Source organism: Martes martes (genome assembly GCF_963455335.1).
Source record: "Martes martes genome assembly, chromosome: 16".
Classification (NCBI taxonomy): domain Eukaryota; kingdom Metazoa; phylum Chordata; class Mammalia; order Carnivora; family Mustelidae; genus Martes; species Martes martes.
Window position 1 is genome coordinate 43,071,796 of NC_137904.1, and position 16,245 is coordinate 43,088,040.

At 56.3% G+C, this 16,245-nt stretch overlaps 2 protein-coding genes across 3 annotated transcripts; one reads left to right on the plus strand and one right to left on the minus strand.

Moving 5' to 3' along the window:
- Window positions 1–300: 300 nt before the first annotated feature.
- On the minus strand, window positions 301–1,713 carry MIEN1 (migration and invasion enhancer 1). Of its 2 annotated transcripts, XR_013968164.1 has the most exons (5): window positions 1,559–1,684; window positions 1,359–1,456; window positions 839–915; window positions 571–759; window positions 301–436 (listed from the first exon to the last, which is right to left on the minus strand). XR_013968164.1 is itself a non-coding variant. In XM_080826430.1 (4 exons), the coding sequence occupies exons 1-4, from the start codon at window positions 1,645–1,647 to the stop codon at window positions 676–678; spliced, it is 348 nt and encodes a 115-aa protein (XP_080682556.1). In that variant the 5' UTR covers window positions 1,648–1,713; the 3' UTR covers window positions 301–675. The 2 variants fall into 2 exon arrangements, 1 of the variants encoding a protein (XP_080682556.1); XM_080826430.1 differs by having other exon boundaries at window positions 301–759; window positions 1,559–1,713.
- Window positions 1,714–7,246: 5,533 nt separating this feature from the next.
- On the plus strand, window positions 7,247–15,950 carry GRB7 (growth factor receptor bound protein 7). Its single transcript, XM_080826532.1, has 15 exons — window positions 7,247–7,416; window positions 11,524–11,677; window positions 11,801–11,954; window positions 12,137–12,293; window positions 12,406–12,527; window positions 12,619–12,696; window positions 13,014–13,151; window positions 13,483–13,593; window positions 13,777–13,875; window positions 14,125–14,205; window positions 14,307–14,423; window positions 14,816–14,870; window positions 15,001–15,088; window positions 15,194–15,287; window positions 15,436–15,950. Exons 2-15 carry the CDS (start codon window positions 11,529–11,531, stop codon window positions 15,580–15,582), a joined length of 1,590 nt encoding a protein of 529 aa, XP_080682658.1. The 5' UTR covers window positions 7,247–7,416; window positions 11,524–11,528; the 3' UTR covers window positions 15,583–15,950.
- The last annotated feature ends 295 nt before the right edge of the window (window positions 15,951–16,245 follow it).

The following is a 16,245-nucleotide window of genomic DNA, read 5'->3' on the forward strand; positions in this document are numbered from 1 at the left end:
ATTTTGATCTGAGAGCCCTTTGACAACCAGATCATTCTGGTTTAGAAATAATGAATTCCTAAGGCCACTCACGGGAATGGGGGTTATTTCCTCCCCTTGGGGGTGGGGGGGAAGAGGCAATGTGTACTGTGTGACTCATTTTCCTTGCCTTGGCTATGAGTGAGGAAATCATTGAACTAGAAGTAACTACCCCAAAAAAGTGCACCCACTCAGCAGAGCCCCCCTGGTGGTATAAAGGCTGGGCTGGTCTCTATGCTACCAACGCCCCCCCCCCCAACAAACAAAAACACACACTAGTTTGGTACAGGTGTTTGCAGTGCCACTTTATTGCCAATAGCTGACATTGCCCAGGGCTAGTGGAAGGTAGAGTTAGAACTGTGGTGGCATTTGACTGGTACAGCTGAGCTGGAGTGGGGAGCAGACTTGGGCACTGATCCTGGGAAGGGGGTATAAGGCGGCTGTGGAAATGTCCATGGAGGAGGTCTCTCTCCCATCCCCAAGACCACCGCAGCTTCTATTCCCTCTTGGTACCCAAAGGGACAAAGTGGAGGCCAGAGTCTTTTAGCTTACCAGGACCCAGGTGAGGGGAAAGAGGCAGTGGGGAGCCCTCAGCAGGACCAGACAGGAGACCAAGGCTTGGGTCCCAAAACAGCAGGAACCCAGAATCACGTGTAGTTACAGGATGACGCAGGGAGGACGGCTGTTGGTGATCTTTTCTAGGGGTTCTCCATTACTGGCTCTTCGGATGGCCTCAATGAGCTAGAGGGCAGAGGTGGAATGGAATGATCCATTGCAGGGGAAGGGTGAACCGGGGCATCCCGACATTGTAAATACTCACATCTTTCTCATAAGGGAAGCCCCCGTTCTCCAGCTTGGAGAACACCAGCTGTCCATTGATTTCGATCTCAAAGGCCCCTGGTATTAAATAAATCAAAGAATGAACTGTATGCTGACAACAGGCAAGTAAGGAGAGGCTCTCACACTCCTTGGACTCTTCGCAGGCTCCTGTCTCCACCGACCCCACTAGAGACTAGTTCTCTGAACCATTTCCCAAACCCGGCTCAAGCCAAAGGAACCCCAGGGAGGAGTTACCTGTGTGTCCTCTGAACTCTGGGTTCATAATTCAAAGAAGGGCTCCCTCCCCTCCAACCCTACACTTCTGCAGTCTCACCCGTTTTTCCCTATAGGCTTCATCTGTGTCCCCCGCCCTCACCTTTGGAAGGGGCCTCGAGTTGGCTGAACGTTTTACTCTGTGCCAGACACTGCTGGACACTATATAAAACAGCCAGTTCCAGGGCTAGAAAGTGGTAGAGTTGAGATTTAGAACACTGACTCAGCAGGTGTTCTGCGGGCCTCACCTGTGCCCCCCAGGCGCGACTCGATCTCAATGCCAGGATACTGCTCCTTCACGGCACTCGCCAGCTCCAGGTAGGTCGCCTCAAAACCGCAGGGTTCACTAGGGACAAGATGCTTGGGCTCTGCCTGGGTTTCGGAGGAGGGGCCTCCCGTGGACCCACCCCCGTTCGGTCCGGACACCCCACGGGCTGGAGACGCTCACCAGTACTCCACCACGATGCGTACCCCACTACCCGGTTCAATTTCCCCGGGAGGGGGCGCTTCAGACGTCGGCCCCGGCTCCCCGCTCATTGCTCCCGACTCTGCTTCAGCCGCTGCTTCCGGGTGTGACGCGACGCCGCGAGCACGTGACGGGGCGGGGCCTCTGGGCGGAGCGGGCCGCGCGTTACGTCCGGGCGCCCCCTGCAGGCCGCGATTGCTGCTGCGTTTTGACCCTATCCCCAGTCAGAGGGCTGTGGGCTGGGTGGACTGACTGGTCCTGACCACCTTACCCGGCCAGGGTTCTCAGAGCGCCGGACTTGCCCGGCATCTCGTGTCTGCTGGACGTCACGGCTTCATATAATCTCATGAAATATCTTAGACTGCAAGTGCTTTCCAGTTTACAAAAGGAAGCGAAAGTGATGGGTCAAGTGGATCCAGGGCCTGGGGTTGGCTGGTGTTATGGGATAGTTGCTGTTTCTTGCTAACATACTGATGGCGTTTTAAACCACCCCATAGTTCAACACTCAGGTGCTCCAGACTCGAGCTCCAAAGTTGTAGGTACAATCGGGGGCAGTGACTGCTTCTCCCCTGCAGTCTGGAAGCTAAGGCTTTGGGGCTCCCACTCCTTAGGCTCTGCACTCCTGTCACACTTGCCCGGTTTCTGCACCTCCCCCATCTCATCCTGGCCTGGGCTAGCATTTTTCTCTTTCGGAACTCTGAAAATGGAGGCTGTCTTGCTGCCTTTTTTCTCCCAGGAGTGCCTGGGATATACCATAATATCCTAACAGGTCACCTACATTATTACCATCCCTTCAAATCATGCATTTTTGGGGGCTCCTGGGTGGCACAGTCAGTTCAGCTACCAACTCTTGCTTTCCTCTCAGGTTGTGATCTCAGGGCCCTGAGATCTGGGTCTTGAGATCGAGCCCCTCGGCAGGACCCGTGCTCTGCGAGGAGTCTGCTTAAGACTCTCTCTCTCTCTGCCCCTCCCCACCTAAAATAAATAAATAATTTTTTTAAAAAATGCAATTCTTTAAAAATTCAGTGATTTCCAGAGTTGTGCCACCATCACTACAGTCAGTTCCGGAACTTTTGCATCAGTCTAGAAAGGTCCCTCCTGCTTGTTTGCAGTCCAGCCTCCAACTCCAACCCTAGGCAGCCATTGGTCTGCTTTCTGTCTATAAATTTGCCTTTTCTGGACATTTTTTAAAAAATTTTATTTATTTATTTGACAGACAGAGATCACAAGTAGGCAGAGGGACAGGCAGAGAGAAAGGCAGAGAGAGTGGAAGGGAAGCAGGCTCCCAGCCAAGCAGAGAGCCCAATGCGGGGCTCACTCCCAGGACCCTAGGATCATGACCTGAGCCGAAGGCAGAGGCTTTAACCCACTGAGCCACCCAGGCGCCCCATTTCTGGACATTTTATATAAATGCTATAATATGTGGTCTTTCGCTTCTGGCTTTTTTCATTCATTCTAAACCTTTTGAGGTTCATCCATGCTGTAGCAATGGGGCTGTTTGCTCCCTTTGGTTGCTGAACAGTATCCCATTGTACAGATATACCATCTTTTTTCTGATCTATTCAATACCAGCTGATGGTCATTTGTGTTTCCAGTTCTTAGCTATTTCGGATAATGCTGCTATGAATGTTCATGTAAGTGTCTTTGTATGTTATGTGTGTTGTCATTTCTCTAGGAGTAGAATTGCTAGGTTGTATGGTAAGTTTATGTTTAACTTTTTGAGAAACGGCCAAACTGTTATTCCAAAATGTCTGTACCATTTTACATTCCCACCAGCAATATATGAGGATTTGTTTACCCATATCCCTGTCAACACTTATTGTCTGTCTCTGATTATAGCTATCCTGGTGGGTGTGAGGTGGTATATCATTGTGGTTTTAATTTGCATTTCTCTAATGACTAATGATGTTGAGCATCTTTTCGTATGCTTATTAGCCATCCATGGCTCTCATTTAGAAAAACATCTATTCAAATCTTTTGCCCATTTTTAAACATTTTTTTTAAACATTTTCTTTATTAGGTGCCTGGGTGGCTCAGTTGGTTAAGCAACTGCCTTCGGCTCAGGTCATGATCCTGGAGTCCTGGGATGGAGTCCTGCATCAGGCTCCCTGCTCAGCAGGAAGTCTGCTTCTCCCTCTGACCCTGCCCCTTCTCATGCTCTCTCTCTCTCTGTCTCTCTCATTCAAATAAATAAGTAAAATCTTAAAAAAATTTTTTTCTTTATTTATTTGAGAGAGAAAGAGTGAGAGAGAGCATGAGAGTGGAGAAACAGACTCCCCATGGAGCTGGGGGCCCAACACAGGACTCGATCCAGGGACTCTGGGATCATCATGTGAGCTGAAGGCAGTTGCTTAATCAACTGAGCCACCCAGGCGCCCTCTTTTGCCATTTTTAAAAAGATTTTTATTTATTTATTTGAGAAAGAGAGTGCGTAGGAGAGAGAGGGAGAGATCACGAGCAGGGGAGATGTGCAGATGGAGAAGCAGACTCCACGCTGAGTGGGGAGCCCCATACAGAACTCAATCCCAGAACCCCGGGATCATGACCTGAGCGGAAGTCAGACATTTAACCAACTGAGCCCCCCAGGCATCCCAACAAGTTGTGTGTGGTTTTTTTTTTTTTAAATTAATTTTCTTAGTGATGTCTTTTGAAGTGCAAAAAACTTAAATTTTGATGACGTCCAATTTGCTGATTTTTTTGTCAGTTGTGTTTTTGCTGTTGTATCTAAGATCGCTGCCTAACTTAAGGTCAAGAAGATTTTTTTCCCATAGTTTCTTCAGACGTTTCATTTTTGCTCTTACATTTAAGTCTATGATCTATCTTGAGTTAATCTTTGTAGATTGTGAGGTAAAGATCTAAGCTCATCTTCTGGCACGTGGAGAGTTGATTGTCCCAGAACCATTTATTGAAAAGACTAATCTGGGGTGACTGGGTGGCTCAGTTGTTGGGCGTCTGCCTTCGGCTCAGGTCATGACCCCGGGGTCCTGGGATTTGAGTCCCACATGGGGCTCCCTGCTCAGCGGGTTGTCTGCTTTTCTCTCAAACCCTGCCCCCCGCACCCCCCCCCTTGTGATCTTTCTCTCTCATGCTCTCTCTCTCTCTCAAAAAAATAAATAAAATCTTTTTAAAAGTTCAGATATAACTTATACACAGTAAAATTTGCCCTCTTGAATGTACCTTTCTGTGAGTCCTAACCGAGTTGTATACCCACCACCACGACCAAGATATAGAACAGCTCCATTACCTCCTCACAAGTCCCCTTCCCCTTTGCTGTCAACCCGTCTCCCTCCTTCCTGACCCCAGATCTCTCTTCTGTCCTTATAGTCCCACCCCCTCCCAAAAGCCATATAAATAGAATCCTACAGCGCTCAGCCTTCTGAGTCCGGCTTCCCTCTCTAACCCTGTCCTTCAACATCCAGCGTGATCTTTTCAAAATATAAGTCTGCCAGCTTTTCTGTGCCTGGAGAGCCACTGCAGGGTCTGGCCTCGACCCACAGTTCCTGCCGGTCTGGACAGACAGGATGTATGGCTCTTAAACCTGGTTTAACCACCTGAGGGCTTGTCAATACCACACATTCCTGGGCTTTGGCCCTGGAGACTGAGATTCAGTAGATGGGGAGGGGCCCAGGGATCTGTTTTTTACACAAGCCCAAGGAGATGTGGAGGCAGGTGGTCCCTGGCCACACTTTGAGAAACACAGCTGAGTCCAAAGCACTTGCCTTTCTCCTCCCCAGCCCAAGCTCAGCTGTGTGGCCTCCTCTCTTTCCTTCTCCTCAACCCCACTGTGCCTTTTCATGCCATGTCCCCTCCCGATAAGGGCTTTGGCACTTGTTTCCTCATGGTGAATGGAACACCCCCCGTTCCCACCCACCCTGCTCCCTGCTCCAGTTTCCCCTCTGCTTGCTTGTCACTTCCACAGACAAGGCTTCCCCAACTCATCAGGTGAGTCATTCTCCCAGCATACTGGTCACCTGTCATTTCTTATTTGTGTGTGATTTTTTTTTTTTTTAGAGAGGGGGAAGGGCAGAAGGAAAGGGAGAATGAGAGAATTTTTTTTTTTGAAGATTTTATTTATTTATTTGACAGAGAGAGACACAGTGAGAGAGGGAGAACAAGATTCCCTTAGAGCGGGGAGCTCGACGTGGGGCTTGATCCCAGGACCCTGGGACCTTGACCCAAGCTGAAGGCAAACGCTTATCAACTGAGCTACCCAGGCGTCCCGAGAATGAGAGGATCTTAAGCAGGCTCCACACCCAGCATGGAGCCCAACACAGGGCTTGATCTCACAACTCTTGAGATCATGACCTGAGTCGGTCATTTCAAGAATCGGTCACGTAACTGACTGAATCACCCAGGAGCCCCTTATGGAATTTTTCTATTAACATCAGTCTCCCCAACTGGGCTGCACGAGGATAAGGGCAGGGTCTGTTTTTGCTGATTCCCGCTTTTTCCCCAGTACCATGCCTGGGGTTTGCCTATAGTAGGTACTTAGCAAATATTATTGAATGAAGGAAGGAATCTTTGAGTGAGTGGTCTACTGTGCTTTGCACAAGCTGCTGCTCCAAGGCCCAGGTGACCTCGCCCCCTCCCCCACTTCTTTGCTTAGTCCACTCATACTGGTTTTTCTAGGAAAACCCCATTTGGGGAAAGTTGAGGCTCGAGCCACTCCTTGATGGTACCTCAGGGCAGACTGCTTATCACTCTTAGGACTGTTTGTTTACCCAGCTGTCACCCACTTGAGGCTGGGAGGTGGCCACTGCCTTTGATCTGCGCCCTTCCAGGCCCTCTCCCTGACCCTTCTGTTTGCCTAATGCTGGAGGAGAGAGCTAAAGTGATCGCTCAAAGGGGAGTCCCCTGGCACCTGGCCAGAGCTTTCCCTAGATCATTCCTCCTACCATGAGACCCTGTATAACCCCTTGGATTTCGGAAGAAGCTGAGACCCTGGACTTCGCAAAGAAGGGAGAACTTCAGGGCACCTGGGTGGCTCAGTTGTTAAGCGTGTGCCTTCGGCTAGGGTCGTGGACCCAGGGTCCTGGGATCGGGCCCCACATCAGGCTCTCTGCTTGGCGGGAAGCCTGCTTCTCCCTCTCCCACTCCCCCCTGCTTGTGTTCACTCTCTCGCTGTGTTTCTCTCTGTAAAAAAAAAAAAAAAAAAAAGTCAAGAAGGGAGAACATCTCCCTGGGTGCCTCTGAGGGCCAGGGTGCAGGCTGGGTGGCCAGACTGTGGTTGGAGGTCAAGGAGCAGCCCCTGTTCCTGGACACCCTTCTGGCAGGCTTCGCTCTTTGGCTGAGTGCTCTTTGCCCCATCAGGTGGGACCCAGAGGCCCAGACAGGCCCCCTGGCTTGGCCAATGAGCAGACCTGATTTGGTGAGGGGTATGGGGAAGGGTGAGCGCCGTTTCCCCTACCCTCCAGCCCCCAGTCCCTCCCTCCCACATCACGAGGACTCTGGATCTTCACTCTGAGGCTGCTCAGCTCCACCGTCTTCCCCGCTTCTCCCCTGGCACCTGCCGCCACCGGGCTAAGAAGGGCAAAAACAATCCCGGCCAGCGTGGAGTGTCAGGGAGTCCCGCCCCTCCTCCTCTGGTTCCTCCTCCCGTGATTCTTCCCCAGGCCCCGCCCCCACCTGCCCAAGATAATTTTAGTTTCCTTGGGCCAGGAGCTTGGACACACAGGGCTCTCCCTATCCCCCAACGTTCACTCTACGTCCAAAGTCGGGACACCCTCCTGCCACCTGTAGAGAAGAAGGAGTGGACTTGAAAGCAAGTCCAGGTGTCTGGGGTCCCAAGACAGAACCGGACTTTGTACCCGTGTCCTGCTGCTTCTGCTGGGGCCCTCCAGGTAAGGTGACCAAAATCGGTCCCAGGCGACAACCTGCTCCCACCCCCGGCCGCCCCAGCGTCCCAGGCTGTGACCGTGCCAGGGTCAGGAGCTGGCAGGTTGCCCAGGTGGGCGGTCGGGCGGCCGCCTGATTCCCCCCACCCTTTCCCCCCATCAATGATGTCAGGCCAAGGGCGGGGGCAGGAGGGGGACAGGTAGTTAAGGGCCTGGCGTCTCCCTCCCTAAACCGGTGGCCCCAGCCAAGTGTTCCGACGCCCAGGGTCCAGGTAAGGACCCAGCGGGCACTTCGTCTTGAGGGTGGGAGCAGCGGCAGGTCCGAGGTCAATGTTTAAAGATTCAGCCTCCTGCTGTGTTGCTCTGGCCGCCTCGCTTTCTCTTTTTCTCCAATCGCCCATATCCCGCCCCTTCCTCACCATCTGCCCTCAATCTTTCCCTATTCTCATTTCCTGTCCTCCTTATTCCTTCCCTTCCTCCCTGTAGCCCGCCTCTGTCCGGCGCCCGGACAAAGCAGCTGATGGGGATAGGGAAGAAAGATCTCCGATCCTCTCCTCGGGGAGACGCGGCTTTCCCGCTGAAACTAGTCCCTCCCCCACCTTCCCAGAAAAAGAGCTAGGAAGGGGCCTGAGCACCCAGGGCTGCCTAGAGGCATTCCTGGCTCAGCCTGAGGTTACCCGTTTGAGGTTTTCCCAAGACTCTACCAAAGATTGACGTCTCCGCGCAGGGGCGGGGGGCACCCTCCAATTTGGAGGGCGGCCGAGGAGAGGGATCTCCTAAATTGTTAGAGCTCGGTCTCGGGATTGTTTGCCTGCTCAGAGTACAGGGTCCTGCCCTAGGAAGGGGAGGTGGGGGCGGGGCAGGCCCCGGGGTCCTTCCTGGCGTCGGAATGAAGGCTGGAAGGCTAGAGGTCTGGATGCTGGGGGTCTGCGGCGGAGCGGGGACTAGGGAAAGTGTGTGTGTGCGTGTTTGGGGGCAGGGGGCAGTGTTTGGAGAAAGACCCGAGTCTGGATCTCCCTGATACGGCGGGGGTGGAGAATGCACCTGTCCGCCCTTGGAAGGCCTCCCAACCTTACTGCCCCTCAAGAATGGCCCCTCTTGGTCGGCCTGTCCTAGACTGCTTTCCCTTCTCCGCCCCCTCCGCTCTCGGATCGTGCTGGGGGAGCCCTCCAAGAAGGCAAGCAGCCTGTAATGATTAACTCAACAGACACAATCTAGCATTCTTCCCAAATTAAACTTTAAGAAAGTTTACCTCCCGTCCCCCCCCCCCCCCGCCTTTCCCATTGGGCGTTTTTTTCCAGAGTTAGGGAGTGGGCGGGGCCTCAGGGTCCTGGGCCCTCCTCCCAACTCCGGGTCATCTAGGGGTTTCCCGCCTCCTGACCTGGGCCCTGCAAACTCAGAACTCCCGCAAGGTTGGACCTTCCAACCACCCCCCCGCCTCCATAAATCCCGGTGGGGGCGGACGTGGAGTGCTGGGCTGGACCGGGGCCTTCCCGCCACCTGCTGGTCCCCCGCCTAGGCCTCGGCCCTGCCAGCCCCTCCCCCCTCCCCTGGCTAGCGACGGAGGTGGCCTTGTTTTCCAAGGGCTCTTAATACTGGGCCCCGCCGCCCGCCCTTGGGGCCAGCCAGGTGGGGCGAGATTCAGGAAGTAAACAAGGCGGCAGGAGGCTGGGAGGGCGGGAAAGAGGGTGGGGCTGGAGCCGCGGGGCAGGAGAGGCCGTTGGGGAAGCCAGGACTTGGAGTCCTAGTGTTGAGGGGACTGAGATCTTGGGGGTCGGTTCCTTCCACAGAAGCTTTCCTAGGGCCCCCGTTTGAAAGGTTCAGGTCTCTTGGGAGAGTGTCCCCCGGGCCCCAGAGCCAGGACCAGGTTCTCCTCCCATCCCATCTGTTTGGTTCTAACTGCCCCACTCTTCTCTTGCCTTAGAAGGGTCTGGAAGGCAAGGTGGGATCAAAAGGCCAAACCCAAGTCTTCAGTGGCCCTCCAGCCCTCGGAGGCCAGATTCTAATCTGATTCTGATTTAAATCTCCCATTTCCCTGCCCAAACACTGCCCTGATTCCTTTTCCCTCTGGGATGGAGTAGGACCCCACTTTTGGTCTCTGGGTTCCTCTCTGGCTTCCCTGCAGCCCCCAGTCTCCCTGGAGCGAAGTTACCAGGGCTGGTGACCCCAGGGTAGAGGGGATGAGAGCTGGGACATTGTGCCTTGATGTCCTGGAGACTTGTTGATGTTTGCTGATGGGTGTGTCTTGCATCCCCCCCCCCCCCCGCAGGACCCTGAGCCCCCTAAGCCCCCTCCCTGCCTCACCTTGCTGGCCTTTTCCTCATCTGCCTGTCTGTGTCTGTCTCTTGGGTGTCTTGCTACTTCTTCTCGGGTAGTACCCCTCTGGCTGGGACATCCCAGAGAGTGTAATGGGAGGACCTCACCCCACCCACGGTTGATGTAGATGAGTCCTCTGGGCCCACTTGTGGCCTGGGTGCTAGGAGTGGGCGGCAGCAGAATGAAAGCCTGGTAGGCCCCAGACAGGATAGGGAGCACTAAAAGGCTTCTTTGGGTGAGTGAGGGCATCACTGGGAGGTTGGCTCTGCTCCAGCTGGGCCTTTGAATCCAGGCCAGGCCTTTTTTCTCTCCTTGGGTGAGGGGGCTCCCGGTCTGGGAGGTGACTTGGTGACTATGGGACCCTGAAAGGCAGATTGCAGGTCCCACCTGGACGGGAGGTGGGCCAGGGCTGGGGAGGCAAAAACGATGTCAGAGGAGCTGCAGGGCCCACCATCCTCCTCCTCCTCCTCCTTCCCTAGCCCATCCCTGCCTTGCGCCTTCCCCTCCCCCCCCTGTTCTTTCCAGCCTGGTCGGTTGGGGGTGGGAGGGGATAGTGGTGGGTAGAGAGGCAGGGCTGTTTGTGTTTCTCCTAAGTCAGGAAGTCGTGCAGATGAGTCAAGGTTGAATAGAGAGCCCCAGGCAGTGGTGTCCCGCCCCACCCTGACTCACCTGTCCCCCAAATCCCCTCACTTAATGGTCAGGGGCCTGCCCCGTCCTGGAGGGTCAGTGCCAGGTGCTGCAGGCAGCCTAACAGCCCTGGCCTAGGTCTCCAGTTCTTCCAGGTCCTCCCAGGTTCTAGCCAGGCAGAGGGGTCCTGCTTCCTGTGGAGGAGGGGCCTGTGCTGCCTCTGTCCCCAGTGGGCATCTTTGTCCCAGCACTCCTGTCCTTACTTGTTGTAGGTGCCTGTGCAGTACCTGTGGGCGATAGGATGTGGGTAGGACCCCGGCCCTGCCTGGGGGTGCTGGGTGGCTCCAGACCAGTGGGGTGGATAAGACAGGTGCATGGAATTGGCGCGGAGGCCCCAGGGCAGTATAGAGCGGGAGCCCTTCCGTCTGGAAGTGGAAAATCCAGGAAGGCTGCTTGGAGGAGGTGGCCTTGGCATTGGGGCTTTAAGAAAACTGGGCAGGAGGAATCTGGAGAGGGTACCCAAAGTTTGGGGGCTGCTGGGAGACGGCCCCCCCAGGCTAGTCCTGTCCTTCTCCCTGCAGCTGAGCCTGCCTCCTGCGCTCCTGATTCCTGTCCTTTCCCACCTCCTTCTCCCCTTCTGCGCATCACTCAGCACTTGGGCAGGCGTTGCCACAACAGGCTCTGGCAGCTAGGTCTGGCAACGAAGCACTGGAAAAACCCGGGGCAGAGCCCAGAGGAGTGAATGCCCCATGCTTAGGGCATGCTCGGAGACTGAGAGTCACACAGTTTGTGGCACATGGAGTCTGTTGCCGCTGCTGGGCTTGCGGTGGGTGGACCCTCTTAGCTCTTCCCCTGGGCAATGTGGCACTGACAGAAGAGCACTGGACTCGGAGTCCAAACACCGAGTTTCATTCCCTGACTCACCTGTGACGGGGGGCAAGAATGCTTCCTTCTCAGGAACTTGGTGTCCCCTTTTGCAAATGGGCTCACGCTACCCTTCCCCAAAAGCTCCAGGGAAATTCCAATTAGAGGGGGAGCGATAAGGTGCTGTGTCAGCTCCGAGGGGCACCTTGGCAGCTGTGTGAAGTCAGGACATCTGGGTCCTCTTGGCCCCTCTCTGTGGGACAAGGGCACAGGCGCGGCTGCTTTCAGCCCCCTCTTCTCCCTCAGATGTTATGGAGCTGGGTCTGTCTCCACCTCAGCTCAGCAGCTCCCCAGAAGACCTGTACCTGGCCCCTGGGACCCCTCCTGGGACTCCCCCGCCTCCCGATGCCCCTCTTCCTGGGGAGGTGAAGAGGTCCCAGCCTCTGCCCATTCCGACCAGGTACAATGGGTGGATGGAGCTGAGGAGGGGCTGGTGGTGGTCGGGGTTGGGGGGGGTGGTCAGTGCTGGGTAAGGCAGAAGCTTGCAGTCTGCAAATTCTCTACCCGCTTCCTTGGGCCCCAGGAATCTTCTTCGCGAGGAGGAGCTGCGGGCAACCTCTCTGCCCTCCATCCCCAACCCCTTCCCTGAGCTCTGCAGTCCTCCTTCACAGACCCCCATTCTTGGGGGGTCCTCCAGTGCAAGGGGGCTGCCCCCTCGAGACGCCAGCTGCCCCCATGTGAGTTGTCTTGGGGGAGAGAAGGCAGGGATATGGGGGTGCTGTGGGACTGGGGTGGATACGGTGCCACTCCCATAGAGGTGGGCGGATTTGGTCAGGGGTCCCTGTGGGTATAGCAGGCAGGGGAAGGGAAGGAACCACCCTCGCCCTTCCTCGAGTCGTTGGCGATTCCTGGGTTGCAGGTAGTAAAGGTGTACAGCGAGGATGGGGCCTGCCGGTCTGTGGAGGTGGCGGCGGGTGCTACAGCCCGCTACGTCTGTGAGATGCTGGTGCAGCGAGCTCGTGCCCTGAGTGATGAAAACTGGGGGCTGGTGGAGTGCCACCCCCACCTAGCACTGGGTGAGCTGGGGTGCCAGGGGCTGTCTGGACAGGGAGGCGATGCTTCGTACCTTGGGCTAGGCAGGTGCCCGCCTGGTCTCCGCCGACCCCTGCTGTTTGCCCTTGACCCCAGAGCGGGGCTTGGAGGACCATGAGTCCGTGGTGGAAGTGCAAGCTGCCTGGCCCATTGGTGGAGATAGCCGCTTTGTTTTCCGGAAGAACTTCGCCAAGTATGAACTGTTCAAGAGCTCTCCAGTGAGTGTGTGGGAGGGGGCTCTGGGCACTGGGACACCCTGATCCCCACCCTGGTTCCTCGACCCCTGACTCCTGACTCCTTTCCCCCCAGCACACCCTGTTCCCAGAAAAGATGGTCTCCAGCTGTGTGGATGCACACACAGGCATATCCCACGAAGACCTCATCCAGGTAAAGGGACACCCCCATCCCGTGGCATACTCATGATTGCCCAGGACCCTCTATTGGTTTTTTGGCCCTTAAGCATTTTGCCTCCCCTTTGTGTGGTGGAGAGTCTAGCGCAGTGCTCAGTGACTGGACAAGTCACTTTTTTCCTGGGTGACCGTCAGTTTCTTTGTCCGTGAAATGGGACAATAAATGTATGTGGCACAGCTTCTCTCCTGAAGGCCTGTGCGTGTGTGTGCGTGTGCACGTGTGTCCGTGTGCATGTGTGTGTCCCTCTTGGCCTTTAACCCTCTCACCCTCTTCCTGCTCTCTTCCGGCCCCAGAACTTCCTGAATGCAGGCAGCTTCCCAGAGATCCAGGGCTTCCTGCAGCTCCGGGGATCAGGACGGAAGCTTTGGAAACGCTTCTTCTGCTTCCTGCGCCGGTCTGGCCTCTACTACTCCACCAAGGGCACCTCCAAGGTGAAGTCTTGAGGGTTGACAGCCTCAGCCCCTGGGATAATATCCATTCCCGGTCCTTCTAGGAGCTGTCTCTTTCCTTACTGGAACACCTAGATCTTTCTCCCCCTGCGCCCCGAGACCCTCCGCTGCTCCTCTTTGCTCACCTACCCCAGGAGGTAGTAGTGGGAAAGGCAGGTGAAGACTGAGTTTGAATCCTGGCTCTCCTTCTGTTTGCTGTGTGACCTGGGGTACTTCTCTGCTCCTCTCAGAAATCTCCCCAGCTGGCTTACGGGGACAGCAATAGGGGGACAGGGGCTGCCTGTAACAGGTCCCGCCTACCCATGCTGCTTAGGATCCAAGGCACCTGCAGTATATAGCAGATGTGAACGAGTCCAACGTGTATGTGGTGACCCAGGGCCGCAAGCTCTATGGGATGCCCACTGACTTCGGCTTCTGTATCAAGGTAAAGACCCCAGCCGGGCCTTGGAGGGAATGGGAGCTGCTCAGGCCCCAGGATCCCACCTAGGGCTTCTGAGCTCCATCTGGGACACCCAGACGCCTCTCCCTGCACCCTGCCCTGCCCCTCGGAGACAGACATCTGGTCCTAATGGCAGATACGGGACCGGCTGGTTTCCCCTTCCTACAGCCCAACAAGCTTCGAAATGGCCACAAGGGGCTTCGGGTCTTCTGCAGTGAGGATGAGCAGAGCCGTGGCTGCTGGTTAGCAGCTTTCCGCCTCTTCAAGGTGGGCCTCACTCTCCGGATCCCCCTGCACGAGTATCTCTGCCCTCGGGGACGAGGGAGCGCTGTAGCCTTTTTCTCTCAGTATTCCCCGGGCCAGGGCCGAATCCTGGCTCTGGCCTCAGAAAGCTCCTAATACACGGCAGAGATAGTCTTGCTCTTGGGGCATTCTGGTGGCAGGGGGGTGGGTGTTCACAGCCCGGTCCCCAGCACCTGCTTGACCTCAAGCTCTTTTTCTCCCTCTGCCCCGCAGTATGGGGCACAGCTGTATAAGAATTACCAGCAGACCCAGTCCCGCCACCTGCGCCCGTCCTGTGTGGGTTCTCCACCTTTGGTGAGTGTGCATGGGGGCATTAGCTGGGCCTGGGCACCCAGGCCCATCCTGGGGAGACATGGGCGCTCTTCTGACTCCTCCACATCCTGTCCCATCTACAGAGGAGTGTCTCTGATAACACCCTGGTGGCCATGGACTTCTCTGGCCATGCTGGGCGTGTCATCGAGAACCCCCGGGAAGCTCTGAGTGCAGCCCTGGAGGAGGCCCAGGCCTGGAGGGTGAGGGGCCCACAGCCATCTGCATGTTTGTCCTGGGGACCGTGTGTGTGTGTGTGTGTGTGTGTGTGTGTGTGTGTGTGTGTGTTTAAGAAGGGGGAGGGGCAGAGGAAGCAGGAGAGAGAGAGACTCTTAAGCAAGCTCTATACTCCGCATGGAGCCCAACTCGGGGCTCGATCTCACCACCCTGAGATCATGACCTGAGCTGAAATTAAGAGTCGGATGCTGAACTGGCTGAGCCACCCAGGGGCCCCTCTCCTTGTGGGTTTCCATGGCATGGGAGGAAGAAGGGCGTAAGGGAGTTCCCCAGGTGCGGATAGGGTCTCTGTATTCTCGAGGTGCCAGGTAATACCTCAGTCACGCCCTGATCCCCTGTGTTCCCCACTGCTCTACAGAAGAACCACCGTCTCAGCCTGCCCACCCCAGGCTCGGGCACGAGCCTCAGTGCAGGTGGGTGAGCACCCAGTGTCCTCAGGGGCGGGGGCTGCCGTGGCTTCTTTGAGCATTCCTGATGGGGGTGGCTAAAGTGGGGGGGGTCTCCTCCCCAGAGTGACTGCCCTTCTGCGTTCCCCAACTCCAGCCATCCACCGCACCCAGCCCTGGTTCCACGGACGCATTTCCCGAGAGGAGAGCCAGCGGCTCATCGGGCAGCAGGGCCTGGTAGACGGGTAAGGGGCAGGGCTGAGCAGGAAAACAGACCTAGGGATAGGAGGGACCCTGTATCGGGGTGGCAGCTCTGGGTCTTCGGGTGACATTGCCCTGTCTCCTGGCAGCCTGTTCCTGGTCCGAGAGAGTCAGCGGAACCCACAGGGCTTTGTCCTCTCCTTGTGCCACCTGCAAAAGGTCAAACATTATCTTATCCTCCCGGTGAGTCATCCCCATCCTCCTCCTCAAGCCCCTGGAGCAGCTCCCCAGCTCCTCCCCCCCGCCCCCACCGTGTGTCTGGGGTCTCTCAGGGAGATGCCTGCGCCCCCGCGCCTCCCCCGACCTGCTGTCCCCTCTGGCTGTCCCCCAGAGCGAGGAGGAGGGCCGCCTCTACTTCAGCATGGACGACGGCCAGACTCGCTTCACCGACCTGCTGCAGCTTGTGGAGTTCCACCAGCTGAACCGCGGCATCCTGCCCTGCGTGCTCCGCCACTGCTGCACCCGCGTGGCGCTGTGACCCGGCTCTGGCCCCCCGGGTGCGCGTGGAGCGGACTCCAGGGCACAGGAGCTCAAGCTCGGGCTCCCAGAGCTCGGGAGGGTTCCCCTCCCCCGGAGAGCACCGTCTGCCTTGCTCCGCCTTGCTCCGTTGCCTCTCCCTCAGGCAGCAAGCACCCCCGCCTCACCCCCCACCTCTCTTCTCAAGAAAAGGCACTGGGGGTGGGGGCTCCCCTCCAAGGAGCTCCTGGGTGCGGCCCTGGGGCTGGGCGTTATGGGAGAAATGGGGGCAGCCCAGGTGGTCTTAGGCCCCCCACACTTTGTACAGACTGAGAGGCCAGTTGATCTGCTTTGTTTTATATGAGTGACAATAAAGCTTATTTTTTGATACACCCGTGAGTTCTGTCCGGCAAGACCTGGCTAGTGGAGTGGAGCAGGGGAGTGGGAGAGGCGGGCACCAGGTCTTGGCAAATGTGTCGGATGGCTGGGGCCACGCGTCCTCCAGCCTGGACGTTTCTTGAGAGCAGGGTGGTCTTGGTCATCGGAGTCTCCAGTGAGTGAAAGCATGTATGAGGGACTGTCATCCAGGTGCCATCTCCTGACAGGCCCTAAAGCAAGTCCTGTGGGCTGACTGTTCAGATGAGTCCTGACAAACACGCAGTTAGGAATCTCTCACCCCCATCCG

Excerpts from the sequence above, each read along its gene's own strand:
- MIEN1 (XM_080826430.1), bottom strand. The coding sequence starts at position 1,647 with ATGAGCGGGGAGCCGGGGCCGACGTCTGAAGCGCCCCCTCCCGGGGAA. Across the intron at positions 916-1,358 it reads GTCGCGCCTGGGGGGCACAG|GGGCCTTTGAGATCGAAATC; the intron begins GTGAGGCCCGCA and ends ATTTAATACCAG. Across the intron at positions 760-838 it reads GCTTCCCTTATGAGAAAGAT|CTCATTGAGGCCATCCGAAG; the intron begins GTGAGTATTTAC and ends TCTGCCCTCTAG.
- GRB7 (XM_080826532.1), top strand. The coding sequence starts at position 11,529 with ATGGAGCTGGGTCTGTCTCCACCTCAGCTCAGCAGCTCCCCAGAAGAC. Across the intron at positions 12,697-13,013 it reads CCCACGAAGACCTCATCCAG|AACTTCCTGAATGCAGGCAG; the intron begins GTAAAGGGACAC and ends TTCCGGCCCCAG. Across the intron at positions 15,288-15,435 it reads AACATTATCTTATCCTCCCG|AGCGAGGAGGAGGGCCGCCT; the intron begins GTGAGTCATCCC and ends GCTGTCCCCCAG.